General features: G+C 39.9%; 2 protein-coding genes across 2 annotated transcripts in view; both read left to right on the top strand.

The window, feature by feature from the left end:
- The window catches only part of LOC308103837 (E3 ubiquitin-protein ligase rnf213-alpha-like), a gene marked incomplete at its 5' end in the record, with an annotated part of 58,103 nt that extends 53,413 nt beyond the window's left edge, over window positions 1–4,690 (top strand). The window contains 5 exon segments of the mRNA XM_080454016.1: window positions 1,108–1,203; window positions 1,548–1,745; window positions 1,963–2,052; window positions 3,868–4,046; window positions 4,205–4,690. Of these exon segments, the coding sequence (XP_080310142.1) occupies window positions 1,108–1,203; window positions 1,548–1,745; window positions 1,963–2,052; window positions 3,868–4,046; window positions 4,205–4,358 (717 nt within the window). The 3' untranslated portion in view covers window positions 4,359–4,690.
- Window positions 4,691–6,312: 1,622 nt separating this feature from the next.
- On the top strand, window positions 6,313–15,215 carry LOC308103958 (cell cycle control protein 50A-like). The gene is made up of 7 exons (XM_080454184.1): window positions 6,313–6,758; window positions 8,631–8,750; window positions 8,979–9,086; window positions 9,364–9,451; window positions 9,994–10,140; window positions 11,855–12,061; window positions 12,778–15,215. Exons 1-7 carry the CDS (start codon window positions 6,507–6,509, stop codon window positions 12,969–12,971), a joined length of 1,116 nt encoding a protein of 371 aa, XP_080310310.1. The 5' UTR covers window positions 6,313–6,506; the 3' UTR covers window positions 12,972–15,215.
- The last annotated feature ends 2,400 nt before the right edge of the window (window positions 15,216–17,615 follow it).

Here is a 17,615-nt window from a genome sequence, read left to right as displayed (position 1 = left end):
TTGGGAAAGCGCATAGCGGATTCTAAAACCACCCGCTGTGCCAAAATCGTTTGGTAGAGCCACGAGCACGCCTGCAATGGACATGTCGGGAGTCGGCCGGGGCGCACAATGGCACAACATTCAAAGGCTCCCTCTCTACTAATTCTCAACAAATCTCTGTGATTCAAATTTTCCTATAATCAGCTGAAGTGAGAGTGTCAATTCCTTGTGTCAATTGTCTTTATATAAGATGATAGTCTATTCAAAGAAGACAATTTGTGCTGCATGCAATGCAATGCTCTCCAAATTACACACTTCAGTTGTATTCATCGATTACGCAGGAAATAATGAACTGATTACAATAATACAAAATTATCTCTAATCAGTAACATGTACTGTAGGTGATACTTATGTCTATCAAATATGGTTTTATTGAATGGCAATCAAAGGCTAGAGCCTATGAAGTAAACTGCGGGTGTATGGTGTCCAATGTTACGGCACCTCAGTGCGGTAGCAGAGTTCATGTCGGAACACGAGCAGTGTTGCCATATTTTGTGAGAGGAATAAGCAACCAGGTCTATGAAAACAAGCCCAAAAGAAGCGAATATAGGCCACATGAGCACTTCAAACCTATATATGTCGGCTATTAAACAATGTGCATATTTATATGCACATTATTTGAAAATAGCCGTTCTACAAGCTCACAACCGCAACCCACAACTAGCATTATTTAGCTAATTTACAGAAAAACAAGCCCAATGTGGCTTATAATAAGCAGACCTGGCAACACTGGCAGAGAGGGATAGAGCGCACAAAGATTGCATTGGGGATAATGGCTTGCGCAGTCTTCTCTTAAAGGCAATGGCATCTGGCACTGTGATTGGTTTTATTATTGTAATGCCCAAACCACACATGCATGCATAATGTAACGGGTAGTGCAGGTGTTTTGCGGATAAAGCTGGTGTCCCAAAATAGCAACTTTTGAACGGGAACGCCCCTTGCGCCATGCTAAGGCCCCAAGTAGTGGGTTTAGGATCTCTGGACTAAAATAGGGCATGTACTGAACATATTTACAGACATCTGTGGATCTGTCCTTTCTAAACCTTACCCCACTGTGCTTTGTTATAGGGAGTTCCTACTCTGTTCAACAGACAAGAGAGAGACTATGACAACATCTTCAAAGCTGTTAAAGAAAAGGTGCCTCAGGCAAGTGTTCACATCAGTGTTTGTCAAACTTTTTTGGCTCAGGTCACACCTGTAAATAACTTTTTCATCCACGGCACCCTAGAGCTAGAGTACTTTATAGAACCTTACATTTATGTCAGCTGGGCAATGTCAGGAAAACCCTAGGGTGTCATGGCACCCACTTTGAGAAACCCTGGTTTACATTGTTTCTTCATATAATCATTTACTGTATACTTTTACCTTTCTACTGAATTAGTAATATACTGTAAGTAAATAAGGGATTTCATAATGAACTAGAATACCTATACTATACTGTCAGAGTTTACATGCAGTTGTTAAACATCCCCCCAATTGTTGATATATTGATATCCTGTTTTCCCCAGGAGTCGCTGAACTCTCTGACCAGAAACACTCTGTCCAGAGCGCGGTTATCCTACGATGTACTGTGTGAGGCTCTGAAGGTTGTGGAGCTGGTCCTGGGATTCCTTTCCATGACTGCTGGAGATCACATGATGTTACTGGTCGATTATCTAAGGGAACTACTGAAGATGGCAGATCAGATTGACCCCCATGTCCTAAAGGTCAGTACGTGAAGAGGTTTTATGCATTTTATTATTTATAAAGAATCTGTGTGATTGTTTTTGACAGAACAAAATTGTTCCATATAAAACCTGAAAAGGTTCACGGTAGCCTTAAACATTTGCCATGGGTTTCAGTGTTCCTCTATCCATAGAAAGACATGCATGAAATTAGATCTTCCACATCTAGTGTGTTGATATGCTGTTTGTATTACGGCAGGCTCTGGGCAAGTGTTGTCTGAAACACTGCATTTCTCTGTGGCAACTTCTATCCTCCTTGAAATCTCAGATGATGCTGCGTCTCAATAAGGTAAGCCTTGAAAACAACAACAATATTAATGTAATAATAATAATAATAATAATAATAATAATAATAATAATAATAATAATAATAATAATAATCATGCAGAATTTACTCAACTTTGTGTGTTATTCCTGTACTGCCAATGAGGAACGTGAGAGCAGGGGGAAGCAATAGGAATTTGATTTGAATATTTCAGAAAATTATGCATTCCTGTAAGTATGCATCTGTGCAGGCAGTCGCAATAGACATAAACAGTCAGTCAACCCCTATGTTTTAACTTTCTGGTCACCTATTTATGTGTAGTCCATGTGTTTCCTAAACATTTTGATAGACTCCCCTCTCTATTTTAAACATTGGGATAGAAATACATGCAAATCCTTAACTCTGGAAGAGATTAGATTACAAAAGGTTCTTCTACATGGTTTTACTCTGTATTGCATTGTAATGTTTAAATACGTTCACTTTTAGTATTGTATTACAATGTTTGTCTTATGTGTAAATAGGTCAGAACATACAGCCACTGCTCTATAATAATAATGATTATTATTATTATTATTGTCTCCGCCAGGCCGAAAGGCATGGCGAGAGAGTATGTTTTCGCCCCTGTCCGTCCGTCCGTGTGTCCGTCCGTCCGTCCGTCATTCTGTCATTTTGTGTACAGCTAATCTCTGGCACCGTTGGCTTGATCGCAGAGAAACTGTGCACACACACTCCCTGGATGCCAGAGCAGAACCTCTGCCCCAATTTTTTCACATGGGCCTGTTATAGCGCCACCAGGAGGCCGATTTGTGCAAAACACATTTTTGAACAGTACTCGTACAGATTTTGGCCAAAGATCCCCCAAATCGGTACACAGTATCTCTATAGTCATTAAAAGAAACGGCTAATTTCAGATTTTTCATATTCCATCCTGATTGGCAAAAAATGTCTCTCAAAGTTTGCATGAGTACTCTGTTTCGAACAAAATGCCTCAAATCATGAACACAGCATGCAATTTCCGTGAAATTTTGCACACACATTCCCATTAGGCCGGGGAAGAAATGCCATTTGAAAATGTTCAAATCAGCCTCATGGTGGCGCTGTAACAGGCCGATTCGTGTTTTTACCTATAACTGCACCGATCACTGTAAAACTTTGTATGCACACTCTTTAGAGGCCAAGGAAAAACCTTTGCCCTGCATTTTTCACATTTGCCTTTTATAGCGCCTTATGTAAAACACATTTTTTGATATTAAGCCTTCAGATTTGATCCAAATTTCACGCAAATCGGTACACATGATCTCTATAGTCATGTGATCAAGACGGATCTGTTTGATTTTTCATATTCCATCCTGATTGGCTAACATTGACATTGTTTGCAGGAGTGGCCCATTTTGAACAAAATGCAGCAAATCATGAACGCAGCATCCGATTGCGGTGAAACTTTGAATGCACATTTGCACTACGTTGAGGAACAAATGCCACCTTTTTAACATTGGCCTGTTATAGCGCCACCAGCAGGTCAAATTTAGCAAAACACATTTTAGAACAAAATGCCTCAAATCATGCATGCAGTGTCCGATTGCTGTGCACGGCCTAGGAATAAATGGCACCCTTTTCACATTGGCCTATTATAGCCCCACCAGGAGGCCATAATAACCTACCTGACCTGGCGGAGACTTGTGCTCCGAGGAGCACTTTTTCTAGTTGTTATTATTATTATTATTATTATTATTATTATTACCCTTATTATTATTATTATTATTATATAATTATAAGAGCCCAAAGGCAATGCTATATGTGTCTGTAACTGCTAGCGTGCTGTTCTCTGTCTAAACAAAGGAGCCATTCTGTGGGCACTCGGCTGAGTACCGGAAGCCATTGAATGATGAAGAGGAGAGGCAGATGAAGGGGTTTGTGTCCAAGGGGAACGTGGACACATGGCTGCTGGAGATGCATGAGTTCATCCTGCTGAGTCTGGGGAGTCCACATGCCACAGACACCTACAATCCCACCTGGAGGTAAAAGTAACAGTATCATAAAGCTGTTGAAGGTTTTCATTTCACTGAACTGCAGTTTTTCTCCATTCTAATTCTGTTGTATTATTTCTATTATTACATAAAACACTAAACTCATGAAGTGCTCTCATTCACTGACACACTGTCTTCTTTGTCTTCAGTGTTAAGGAAACAATGGCTGGTTACATGGACCGCAAGCAAGTGGAGGTGATGGCTGATGTTGAAGACTGCTTCCCAGACACCATCCTTTTGTCTCAGGTTGTGGAAGCGTGGAAACATGCTGTTAGAGCCAGACACGACGAGTGGATGATGTGATGCTCACACCTGAAGTCAGCGGAGACAAATTCACCGCTTAAGTCCTATATAACTTGTCATACGGCGAAAAGCAACAATAAACAATCTACACGTTGTGATCTTGTATCGGCTATTTTAGCTATTTTGGACAAAATAAAAATCTGAAATCTGTTGCAAATGTTTACCTATATTAACATGCCCAAAATAGGGACACCAGGTTAAAAGCGACTAATAAACCATCTGTCATTAGTGTCACGTCATATTGTTGACACCAAAACGTTTGTAATCGTTTACTGTTTTACACATTTATATCTATAACTTTTTTATATCATACATGTAAAACACTCATACGTACTTAAAGGTATCATGACATTCATTTTCACTTTTTTTATTTTCAATGTTTTATTTGGGGTTTTATGACCTCAATTACACCCAAAAAAACTGAACTTAAAACATTCAGTGGATTTTCTGTGGTCTGGGGTTTTCTGAATAATTAGGCTGAAAAGTAATCTGAGCTTGGCCCTTCGACAGTGAGGTCACTGTCGAATAATCCCGCCCACTCTCCTCCTCGCCCCTCCCCTCCCCTATCCTTTCCTTTGGGGGGGGCGGAGCAGAGGCGATGATTGACAGGCAAAATCCCTCACCAGCGACACCCGCAGGCAAAGATTTCTTTTTTAATTGCAGTTGAAAAGGCTTTAGAAATGTGAGAGAAAAACACCTGCCATTGATCACTGGAATGGAATTTTCACTTAAAACTTTTTGTACACTTTTGAAGGACCAGGACAAAGACTTTGAATGTGGTGTAAAAGTGAATGTCATTAAACCTTTAAGAAAGCAATTTTAAAAACACATGACTGTGTCAAATAATAAAGAAAACTAAATGAGCTTGATCGCTCATGGAAAATAATCATGCAGAATTTACTCAACCTTACTTATGAGTGTGTGTTATTCCTGTACTGCCAACGAGGAACGTGAGAGCAGGAGGAAGCAATAGGAATTTGATTTGAATATTTCAGAAAATGATGCATTCCTGTTTTGATCAGATTCCATTATTACAGGGTTTTTTACCAATCATTTATGACCGCAAAATGTGTTATGGGGGAAGAGTATACGCGCAATGTAAGTGCAAAGAAATGCGCCAATCAAATCCTAGTGTTTTGGGGGTTTAAAGGGGTTTATGTTTAATTTAGTGTTTAATCTGTCTACTAAAACTGCCTATTATGTCTTACAATAAAATGGCCCAACTCATCAGTTTATGTGGAATTATTTGAAGACTGTTGGTCATATTAAAGAGTGAAGGTATCCTTTTCACCTCATCCTGCCTCCATGAAATTAAGAAATTGTTGTGACTTCATTCTGATGTGACAAGAGCTTGAGTTATTATTTTTATTATTGCAAGCTAAGATAGCAGTTATTGAGAAATCAGTCTCAGTACAAAGGCCTTCATGCTACATGTTGCAGTAAACATCTGATCCACACTGTCCACAAAAAAAGATCCAGTAACTTATTGAAAAGAACCTGGAATTTAATGACTATCTAGGCCCATGATGACTGTGTATCGCTTACTGTAAATGTATTTCTATACAGGGTTATTTGTCGCGGTGAGTATTTTAGGTTAAAATAAAACCTTGGTTATCATTGTTATTTACGATGAAGGATGAACATGATTATAGAATATAGGCGGTCTCATTGGGCCCCCTATCGACTGGCCCCCGCAAAGCTTTTCCCCTTGTGAATTCAGGCTTAGTTAGACAGGGATTCATGGGATTACTCTCCATTCTACATTGCTGATCCGGTCTGGGTATAGAGCGGATACGGAAACGGTGCTTGCATGTATATGTAAGCACATTTTACTCATACAGTAGGCGGGCTCTAGACCGGATCAGATCACTGAGCAGTAAAAAGCCCAACGATAAATATAAACAGAATGTGCTACGTCTACGTGCTGACGACGTCACGCGTTTATAAGCCAGCTTGTAAACTTCCTGCTTGTTGTCGCCAGCTACAGCAACCATACGTTCCATTCTATGTGTTTAAGTACAATTAGATGGCAGGCTTTTACATTAGCCGCTTTGTTTAGATGTTTAGGTTAGTTGAGTGAGCTTTGTTGTTAACGTGCCAGTTGAACGATCCGACACAACAAGAAGCTATAACGATCGATCGGTCATCATGATGGCGTCCAGTTACAACGCTAAAGAGGAGGACGGTCACATCACTGTCACCCAGGGACCCGGCGGCCACGGCGGGACGCTGAAGAACAAGAAGCCGGACAACACGGCCTTCAAGCAGCAGAGACTGCCCGCATGGCAGCCCATCCTCACGGCGGGCACCGTGATGCCAGCCTTCTTCGTCATCGGCCTCATCTTCATCCCCATCGGCATCGGCCTCTATGTGACGTCCAACAACATTAAGGAGTTTGAGGTATGGTCCTCCGATATAGCCATGGTTCACATGACGCTTGTATACAAGCGTCATGGTGCCGAGTCCCCCTGGTCTAAAGTTGTGTTCGATTTTTTCACATTGCCATCTCTCACATAAACATAAACGTTCAGATTTCAAATATAAAGTGCTTACCACCGAGCCACGGATGTTACAAGGCGATGCGGACCGCGATGAGTACCCGTATCTCCCGTATTGTTCAATAAAAAGCATTTTAATCCCATCGCCGGCCATTTTCTCCAAATTGTCTCCGATACTTTCAACCATGCGACACTAATGGTTGGGAGGTGTATTGCACTCTGATACATTACAAAACAAAAAAAGAAAATGGCCGGCGATGGGATTAAAATGCTTTTTATTGAACAATACGGGAGATACGGGTACTCATCGCGGTCCGCATCGCCTTGTAACATCCGTGGCTCGGTGGTAAGCACTTTATATTTTAAATCTGAACGTTTATGTTTATGTGAGAGATGGCAATGTGAAAAAATCGAACACAACTTTAGACCAGGGGGAGATCGGCACCATGACTGTCATGGTATGACAGTCATGTTTCAGGGCTAGGTCCTCCGAGTGTAATCCCTATACGTTACATATTCTAAACACCAGTGGTGGATAAAAGTATTCACATGTTTTTTACTTAAGTAAAAGTATCAATACAATGTAGAAATACTCTGTTACAAGTAAAAGTCCGGAATTAAAAATGTACTTGAGTAAAAGTACAAAAGTATTGGTATCAAATTGCAGAATGTCCCGTTTCACAAGTTTTCAAATGCATGAAATGTATAAAAAATCCTTTGAAAATAGCAGATCTACAAGTTCAGCTTGTAGATTGGCTATTTTCAAATGGTCGAAACGAATTTAGGACTGAAGACGTGGTTAATGTATGTCTTGTGTCGAGTAAAAGTACTAAAGTAAAAAAAATACCTCAAAAGTAAATACTTAATTAGTTACTGTACACCACTGATTATTACTATGATGTATAGCCTACATATTAACAATATAGGCTTTAGTAATCGGAATCCCATAACGTTACATTTTACAACTTTTTACTTTGTACAGCTAGGATACACTTGTTTTTCTCTTCTAATGACATTTTTCATGGCTGAATGACAGTCATGAGTGGAATCATGTGATCTTGCACTGTAAAATTAATTCAACTGTGAGAAATAATGGAACCAAAAGGACCCATAACAGTCCATTTGGTTCCATTTGTACACTCTTGTTACTGGCCCATAAGGTTCCATTTGTACACTCTTGTTACTGGCCCATATTAATAAATAATAATAATAAACTTTATTTGTATAGCACCTTTTATGACATGAAATGCAGCTCAAAGTGCTTTACAGAGCAAGAATACAATTACAGTTACAACTAATTTAACAATAAAGAAAAAAAGAAAAGCAAAAGACAACATTAAAATAATAGCAGAAGGCAGTGAATCAGGCAATACAGTGAGGACATGGATAACAACACAGAGATATAAAAATCAACCCCAAAGAAATCAGCTAAAAGCAAGAAGAAGTAGGTCTTGAGCTGTGCTTTAAAGCTAACAACAGAGGCTGCCTGTTCCATTAGTACATTTGTACACTCTTGTACAAAGAGTACAAGTGTACTCTTTGTACAAGGGTGAAGTGGTGACCATTCACTTCCGCACCCAGATTTTCCTGCCGGACCAGGGAATCGAACCGGGAACCTTCCAACAACATTTGCACTCCTCTAACCTTAAGGCCACCACTGCCCCTGGCCCATAACTGTTCGTTTGGTTCCAATTGTACCCTCTCTTACACTGAGGATTTTACTGTGTGTGGTTGTAGATTGATACAATGTAATCATGTGATGTTGTGCTTGTAGGTTGATTACACTGGGGTGGACATGGCCAGTCCCTGCTTCAACTGCTCCCAGAACTTCAGTTGGAACAGCACCAGACCCTGTACCTGCACAATACCCTTCCAACTGGACCAACCATTTGAAGTAATACATCTTGTCATGCAGTAAAACGTTGATTTTGTACGACTATGAATGTGTTTCCTATTTCCCCCTTTCTTGTTTTAATGTCTTTGAAAAGCACTTGCTTTTTAGGTAATTGTTTTCAGATGAGTGTAAATAAGGGTTGTACTAGGTACTCTACTTGTTTAGTTATCAGCATTTTGAATGGGTGCCTAATTCCATCCCTCTGATTCTATCTCTCTTCCTCCGTAGAGCAATGTCTTCATGTACTACGGTCTGTCCAACTTCTACCAGAATCACCGGCGTTATGTCAAGTCCAGAGATGACAGCCAGTTGAATGGAGACATGGAATCCCTTATGGTACGTGTTCATCGTTAATTCAGTCATTCATTCATTTATAACAGTCAAATAATAGCAGCGATCATATTATATAAGCTAAAACATGGAGCATGATAATAAATGAATTACATGCAGTATATGCAGATTTAAAAAATACAAAACATTTTCCATAATATATTGCAAAGAGTGATATACTGGACCAGATCATAAACAGTACAGTGATGCAGTTATCTCAATGGAAACATTGCAATTGTCTTTGCATCTCACTGTAGTCTGTCTCTATCCTGCCCGTTCACAGAGCCCCAGTAAGGAGTGTGAGCCATATGCACGCAATGAAAACAAGCCAATTGCACCATGTGGAGCCATCGCCAATAGCATGTTCAATGGTAACGGGATCTTCTGCTTTATTACAGGATGGGCAACATTTTCGGGCACAAGGTCACATAGTCGTTTTCCGAGGCTGGTGAGATCAGCCAGTGCCATACAGAGAAAACCAGCATTGCTTTTACATCTATTATAGGTTCAAATACGTTAATAATTTTGTAATAAAACCTAACAAAGATTGATGACAATATAATACCACAGAATAAATATATTGCATTGCTATAAATAAATAAATAATTAATCCCAGCAGGGGTGACAGCACAAGCCTGTCAAGATCACAGGTAGACATGGTTCAAGACCCATTGCCCAGTTAAAATAAAAGGAACTTCTGATAAAGAAAATACAGTATTGCTTATTACAATACTATTTTGTTATATAACTCAATCATAGAATAGAATATTTTAAGATCAAAATACAATCATGTAGAATTGTTATTTTGAGTGATAATGAATACAATTACAGTAAAAACATGCAATGTGGAATACATACCCGAGCATGATACAGTTAAATACAAGACTCTTTGAACCATCTCTCTTTCTTACAGACACTTTGGAGCTCTTCTACATCGACCCCAACGGTACAAAGATCCCAATTACAATGATGAAACAGGGCATCGCCTGGTGGACAGACAAGCATGTCAAGTTCAGGAACCCAGGAGGCAACAACCCTAACCTCACGGCTGTCTTCCAAGGTGAAAACACAGAAACCACCAGCTGAATATGTATCTCTCACATACAGTCAGTCTGTGATGCTGCCTCACTCCCGCATGCACACTTGAACACAGATGCTCATATAGACTGTCTCTTTGACGATGTTCAGACTGGCAGCCTATTGGCCTATTCAGATTGGAATCGGATTGTTTTTTCAGATCAAGTCTGAACAGCTGAGATTTTTACCAATCAGATTTGAATTATATGGTTTGAAAATGTGATTCAAAGCAGATTTCTAAAAATGTCTCAGTCTGGACACTCTAGCTAGCCACTCAAGTAAGTTGGATATCAGAAACTGTCCAAAACTCAAAGCGACGCATAACAACGACGTACGGTAAGCATTATTATAGAAGAAATGGAGAAATGCCTGCTGTGACTGTGGCACAACATTGTTGTATACTGTATATCAGCCTCCTCTGTCGCTCGTGTCTGGTGCAGTGGAGTTCTGCACCACGACTAGAGAGTGATATGTCATGACGGGTGAAATGATAGACCTCCATTATTGTACCACTCGCTGTTTTGCTGTTGTCTGTGCTGTTTTGTATTTTTAGGCTGATTGAAGCCTATCTATACTTGGTCGTGGGACAGTGTCACTCGCCAAAACTAGTAGATCTACATGAGCTTGTAGATCTGTTTTTGGTGAGCAACACCATCGTACGAGCGCGTATAATAAGATGAGCATTACACATGCCTATGCCGTTACCACAGCAACCAATGCAGATAGGTTGATGATGTCTTAATCCATTAACTCATTCCCTGCCAGACTTATTTCTGTCTGTGTTTGCCCACTGCCAGCGATTTAGTGTTTTTTATAACTTAAAAAAAATTACACTTTTTTTTTCCATTATGATCGCAAGTGCAATCGTTTCTAAACACACAGGCGAGTCGTGCACGCCGCTCAAACAACAAACATTCCGATCGGGGCGGAGTCTCTCTCCTCCAGCCCAGTGTAAAAACACCATGTTTCGCTATGTAAACGGAAAACTCACTTACTTTTTCCACCTCGCCACAGACCTCGCTAAATCCCTTATGATCGCGTGTTCAATTGTTTGTAGACACACAGGGTAGTTGTGTGAGTGGCCCAGAGAAGAAATTTTCAATCGGCGACATTCCATTTTGCAGTAGTAGCAGTTTCAAAACAGTGTCGCTAAACAGCATTCCACGGCGGAGAAATGCAAAGCCGAGAAAAGACCGTTTTAGGGCGGGACCTAAACAGGAAGCGGACGGAACCGAAAATCTTCGATTTGACGTATTTCCGTATCCGGGTGTGCTACAATGAAATGTGTCACTGCGAGAGATGAAGGACCTTGAGATCTTGTTTAAAAAAAATATTTTGCAAAATTATGTTTTTTACGCCAGTGGCAGATTTGGTAATTGGAAAAAAATACGTTTTTTACATCAGTGGCAGTGAATGAGTTAAGACCGGGAACGCATCGGTGTCATTTTAAGATTTATTTGGCTATTTAAAAAATAGCAGATATACAAGCTCATAGCGTGTCACCGAGTGCCGCACTACAAGCTTTTATATCTGCTAAAATTTTTTAATCGTGAAACTCTAAAAATGACACTTGCAAATAACAGTGTGGACAGTCCATCCTAAAGATCGTATTTCAGATACAAATCGGATTTTGACTGCAGTGTGAACAAAACCTTCATGTGTTCTATCTGTGTTTGTCTCGTTCAATCTCAAACCAGGCACGACGAAGCCAGTGAACTGGCACAGGCCCGTCTACGAGCTGGACTCTGATCCTGAGAATAACGGCTTCATCAATGAAGACTTCATTGTGTGGATGAGAACAGCCGCTCTGCCAACCTTCCGTAAGCTCTACCGCATCATCCAGAAGAAAAACAACATGATTCCTACGCTGCCCCGGGGCAACTACACCCTGGACATTGTCTACAGTATCCTTTTTTTAAGAGTTATGACTTTTGTGCGGCACTGTCATACGACAAAGTAGGGGAAAAAAACATTAAAAGATGAAATATGGAGATACATGGTTTCTACCCCACCCGTCCCGATGCTGTAAAATAATGGCGATAAAAAGTCTACGAACCAGAGTGGAGTTCTCTCCTCAGTTATTTTCAAATATCGGGACACCTCGGGAGCCATTATACCATGGCCAAAAACAGGATGGGTAACAACATTGTTGTCCAACTGCTGCTACCGTTTATTTAGTACTGTTTTTAAGATTATAAACAGTTACACATAGTCTGTCATAAGCATCGATATAGAACGGTGATTCAACTTTTGACCAGGATTATGTTTGCGGTGCCTCGATATCTGATTTTAACAGACACCTTCTAGCCAATCAGAAAGCAGTATTTTCTGTTGCCATTGCATCAATAGGATACGGTATTATAAAGCTCATAGTTGGCAGAAACTAAGTCCCACTGGGCAGGTATAGTGATTTCAGTTAAATGTATGCAAGTGACGCAAATGCTTACTAATACTTCATTATTAGACCTAAGTTTATTTTATTTTTTCTGAAAGAAGAGGTTGTCACACCCCTTTTTTATTTTTCCTTTTTTGCTAAACAAATCTGAGAAAATCCTCTTGGATGATTCAATCCTAGGTCAGGGCATCTGAACAATGACATCCTTAACCAACTGTAACCCAGACTATCCCGTACGCAGCTTTGAGGGACGGAAGCGCATGATTCTGAGCACCATTTCCTGGATGGGAGGCAAGAATCCCTTCCTGGGCATCGCCTACATCACCGTGGGCTCCGTTTGCTTCTTCCTTGGTTTGGTCTTGCTTATCATCCATCATAAATATGGCAACCGCAACAACAGTGCTGATATCCCCAACTAAAGACACTGGCATCATTCCATATCACTTACATCGGCAACCACATGGAGAGGAACAAAGAGTGGGTCATCAGTGTTTCTAGTGGAGGAAACTAAAGCCTATTTCATACGTTTTCGTATGATGGTGTCGCATGCCAAAAATAGCCGAACTACAAGCTCGCATCGCAGCGCATTGTGAGCTTGTAGATCTGCTATTTCTGCCGTGCGACACTTGTCATACGACGGAGTATGACTTAACCTTAACTCTAAGGCTCAACCAGCCGTGTTGGCTAATGGACCATTACATACACTAGCAACTTAAACCGTTTTGCAAGGGAAATATGGGTTTTTACAAATAATTGATATTTAACGAATAAAAGGTTATTTCCCAGTATCTTAATACAATATAACTAGCACACCTGTAATGGTTGTTGAAGATGGTCTCCCTATACATTGTATGCCCAAGATCTTGCCTGGCCAAACGGGATTCCCTCAATGAGCTATACATGTGGGTGATACATTTACAATTTCCTCTCTCTTTCGGGAGAGGACATAAAAGGATTGTAGCTTTAAGAGCCATGTCTGAAATTTCAGGAACTTTATCAGTCACTGTGGCCACTGGCCAGTGAATGAAAGTCTAAAATTCAACCACTTGAATGGTCATATATGGTATGTTTACAAAAATCAATTAGTTCTTGATAGAGAGAAGCTAGAAGCTACACACACATTTACTATTTATTTGGCTGGTGGCTGGTTTTAGTTTCTCAATCCTGGATACGTCCCTGACCAAATAGCTTAGTTTTACACTGTTGCATCTTATAAAGGAGAGTGGCTATTGTGTCGTATAGAGCACTGTTTCTCAACGTCTGGTCCCACCAGGGGTCCATTGGACCCTTGAAGAGCTGTAATTCTGAGAGGAAATATTTTAAATCTTTGGAACCCCAATCTACACTGTCTCAGTGTAGATTAACTCAGTTACAGGCCCATAAGGGTCCATTTGGACCCCCTGGTGGTCCCTGAACCCAACATTGAGAACCAGTGGTATAATAGAGCCCAACCGATATATTGGTTAGCCAATATTGACCTATCTTAGATCTATTTCAGATATATCAGTGTGTGTTTTCATTGTCCGATATTCGCCGATATGAAAACCTTTTTTCAGTGTGGCTCCTCAGATATAAGCCATCTAGAAGAGGTATGTCTGTCTGTCTGTCTGTCTGTCTGTCTATCTTTGTTGTCTGTCTGGGACTATTCTCGCATATGTTTTATATATATTATTTTGAAATATTTCACTATTTTAAACTTTTAATTTAATACTGAAAGTTAATAGAGATCGGATTGGGCTGAAACTTTGTCCAAATATCAAGATGACTGATGTCATGGTACTGATGTTATATATGACTGACATAATACACTGATAGAAGAAAAGAGGGTCCCACTCAGAAAAGGTCTGTTTTTATTCTGTCATTTTACAGCCACAGAACGTTTTTGGCCGTATGGCCTTCATCATAAAATAACTGACCTCATACACCGTCCACATGATGTGTGAGATCCATATGGCAGCCATGTCATTATAAGACCAGTCACCCCGTCTTGTTTACAGAACATAATGCAGAAAATGCCCTAATATGGATTAGGGCATTTGTTTTGTTTGTTTTTTAAGTGTGTCTGTCTGAATAGTTGTCACGCATCGCATTTCGCATCGTGTGTGAATATTTGTCGCATTTTGTGAATTCATAATCTCAGTTCCACCGTCCCTCCATATTAGGGCATGACTAACATCATCATGATGTCATCATTAACATGAGTCATGTTGATGACATCAGAGATTCACAGGGAAGCTATGCTTTTATTAGGCCCCAGTTTATTATGAAACTGTATTCATGGAGGACAGCGTCTGCTGGCTGTGCCTGGCTCTCCATGGCTCTCTGGTAGACAGAGACAGCCTGGTCATGCTGCTCAACCGGCTGGGCCCAGGCGATATAGAAGGCTGCCGTCCTAGTCCCAATACCCTTACTGTGTATGTAGGCGAACACAGTTCTGTCAGATAACTCACGAATAGATTGAACCAATATTACAGACCAAATATATGAAACAATATTATAGAATGAGAATACAAGAGTGGATGTAATATATTTTATTTTGGCGTTCAGGCTCTGCTACATTTTTCTCCCTGCTCAGCATAATTAAGACAACCATCATTAACCTTTAAGAGCAGGGAGATATATATATATACATAACAACCCCCCATGGGGAACAGAACCAATAGCAGAGCCCACTGGTGGTGCTGGGGTGGTGGTGGGAGTAAACGCTGCATGACAACACCTATGAAACACTAAGCAGACAGAACACCGATGAAGGTGAGCTTAAATAACCCGCCCAATTGGACAGCTGACTGCCACGTCAGAGTATGACGTACTGTATGGGTCTGCATGATGCTGTAAACAGCACCATAGAATCTCTCTCGAGTGTATGCTGCCAGAACTAACTCGCAGGCTACGTATAATAAGTGGGATCGTCATTGTAACTTGCCAATCTAATGCAGTAGTGCACGTATCTGATGTCATCTGAATATCTTTGATCATCATGAAATCTTTTGACAATTCTATCAAACAATTCTATCAACGTGACAAGTAATAAATACGGTACAAAGAGGCCTGTCATTTTCTGTCAAAAAAACAACAATCAAAACAAAAACAAAAACAACAAAACCGCATAACAGAACAACAAAAAACACAAGTAAACAGATACCACACATACGGACATCAATTCAAATGCAAGGTGTATCAAAATGAAACAAAATTCATAGACAAAGACAAACAGTAACCAAAGACACTCACATTCATACCGAGGAACAGCAAAGGGAGAGAGAGGGGGGCGGGCGGGCGGGGGAGATCAGGGTCAATTGGTTCACCCAACACCTCCCCAAGTGAGTCAAACACAGCAGACCAAAACAATGATAGTTTTAGGGCAGGACCAAAACATGTGCATGTAGTCTGCTGGCGATCGTTTACATCTATTACGTGCATCGGACCTGGGCCCCATATTGTTTTAATAGTTATTTATAATTCAATTCCCAGTGATGTTTACTGTTTCACTACACTGATGTCATTTTGGAAAATAAACTTGTTACAGGTGTTTGATAACCACATTTGAGGTTGCAAAATAATTGTTTTTATATTAATATTGGCCAATATATCAATATCTTTATTCTCTAATATCGGTATCGGTGCCAAAAATCCATTCGGGCTCTAGTATCGTACCGTTGTGAGATTGTAGATCGGCTATAATAAGTGTGTGACATCGGCACGCAACTAAGTATAAATCGCCCTTTAGTTGAAGTGGGATGTGTCCACTCGCTGTAGGAAAATGTTTTGCATTAGCAGAGACGTGGATCAGCAAAATGCCTAGCTTGTCAATGTGCCTATAGCTTTTGTAACCTGTGTTTGCACTATGGGCTTGCTCTTTAATTTATTTTAAACTGTTAAGCGTTGTAACAATGTTAGAATGTACCGAGCAATATCCAAATATTTTGGACAAAACTGAGATTTGGGAACAGAAATAATATGCTTTCATATAGTATTTATTGTAAGATTTTAAGATAAGACTGTACATTTCTTTTTTTTGGCATACAGCCAGTATTTCCACTTAAAGGGATATTCCACTTTCAAAAAAAAATTGGTCAGGGCAGGGTGAGTCACCAGAACCAAGGACGGGTGTTTTTGATGAATCTAACATGGTTAAAATGGAGTTTGAAGTTACAATAGGTTTGTATAGGAAGGTGGCGTGTCTGATAAAATGAATATCAAATATCTAAATACTGAATCGAGCAACTTAACTGTCTGGGGGCTCACAAAGGCCTGAGTAGACGATAAAATGACCAAAAGTTATTTTGAAAGTGAAATATCCCTTTAAGCTTCTGTCAAGTGGAACAGCTAAGGCTGTGGAATTTGGAGTAACTTGGAATTTTAAGTTCAGAGGGTATCATTCTAAAGCTGAAAAATATCTGGCACCCTATTAATGATCACTGTTTACATAATAGATAATGAAAAAAAGCATGTTTTTTCTATTTTAATTACAAAATTCATAATCCCGGGGGACCCAGAGTACTGTCCCAGCAATAGTCTTGGTCTTAACGACTGGAGTTTAATGTATATGACATGTAAAATATTTTTTCCATTGTTGTGTCACTTTGTAACAGATATTTCTATATTCCTGGTTCATTTACTCTATCCTGACCTACATAGGCGCCGTTATCTCATGTCCATTACATGTTTTTTTCTGCTTGGCATGAGGATCTGTTGGTGTTACTTATTGCTTTGTGAAGGCTACGTTGTGTTTTTGGGGTGGCCATTTTGAGCCAAGAGAAAACATTTGATGTTATAACAATTTTTGTTTTATCATAATCAGCTGGCAAATGGAAATTGCATAAAATGTGTCATATTTTTATACCACACCTGTACTGTTGCTCAGAAAACTAAAGTTGTTGCTTGAATATTAAGACTAACTGCTCTGTTCTCTAGTTCTAGTTCTAATAAAACGTTATTAATGACTGTGTGAGACATGTCTCCATACACTGCTTTTGTTTAAACACTTTCAACCTTGCCTCAGCATTCCTACCGGTACTTTCAACCATGGCGACCCTGTTTTAAAAAATGTTTAAAACATA

This window comes from Gymnoscopelus braueri, assembly GCF_963280865.1.
Source record: "Gymnoscopelus braueri genome assembly, chromosome: 16".
In the NCBI taxonomy this organism is placed as follows: domain Eukaryota; kingdom Metazoa; phylum Chordata; class Actinopteri; order Myctophiformes; family Myctophidae; genus Gymnoscopelus; species Gymnoscopelus braueri.
The sequence above is the reverse complement of the archived record's forward strand: the minus strand, read 5'-3'. Positions and strand labels throughout refer to the sequence as shown.

Bases quoted from the DNA above. Each gene is read 5' to 3' on its own strand.
- LOC308103958 (XM_080454184.1), top strand. From the start codon at position 6,507: ATGATGGCGTCCAGTTACAACGCTAAAGAGGAGGACGGTCACATCACT. The intron at 8,751-8,978 runs GTAATACATCTT...CTTCCTCCGTAG, and splicing joins AACTGGACCAACCATTTGAA to AGCAATGTCTTCATGTACTA. The intron at 12,062-12,777 runs GTATCCTTTTTT...ACTGTAACCCAG, and splicing joins CACCCTGGACATTGTCTACA to ACTATCCCGTACGCAGCTTT.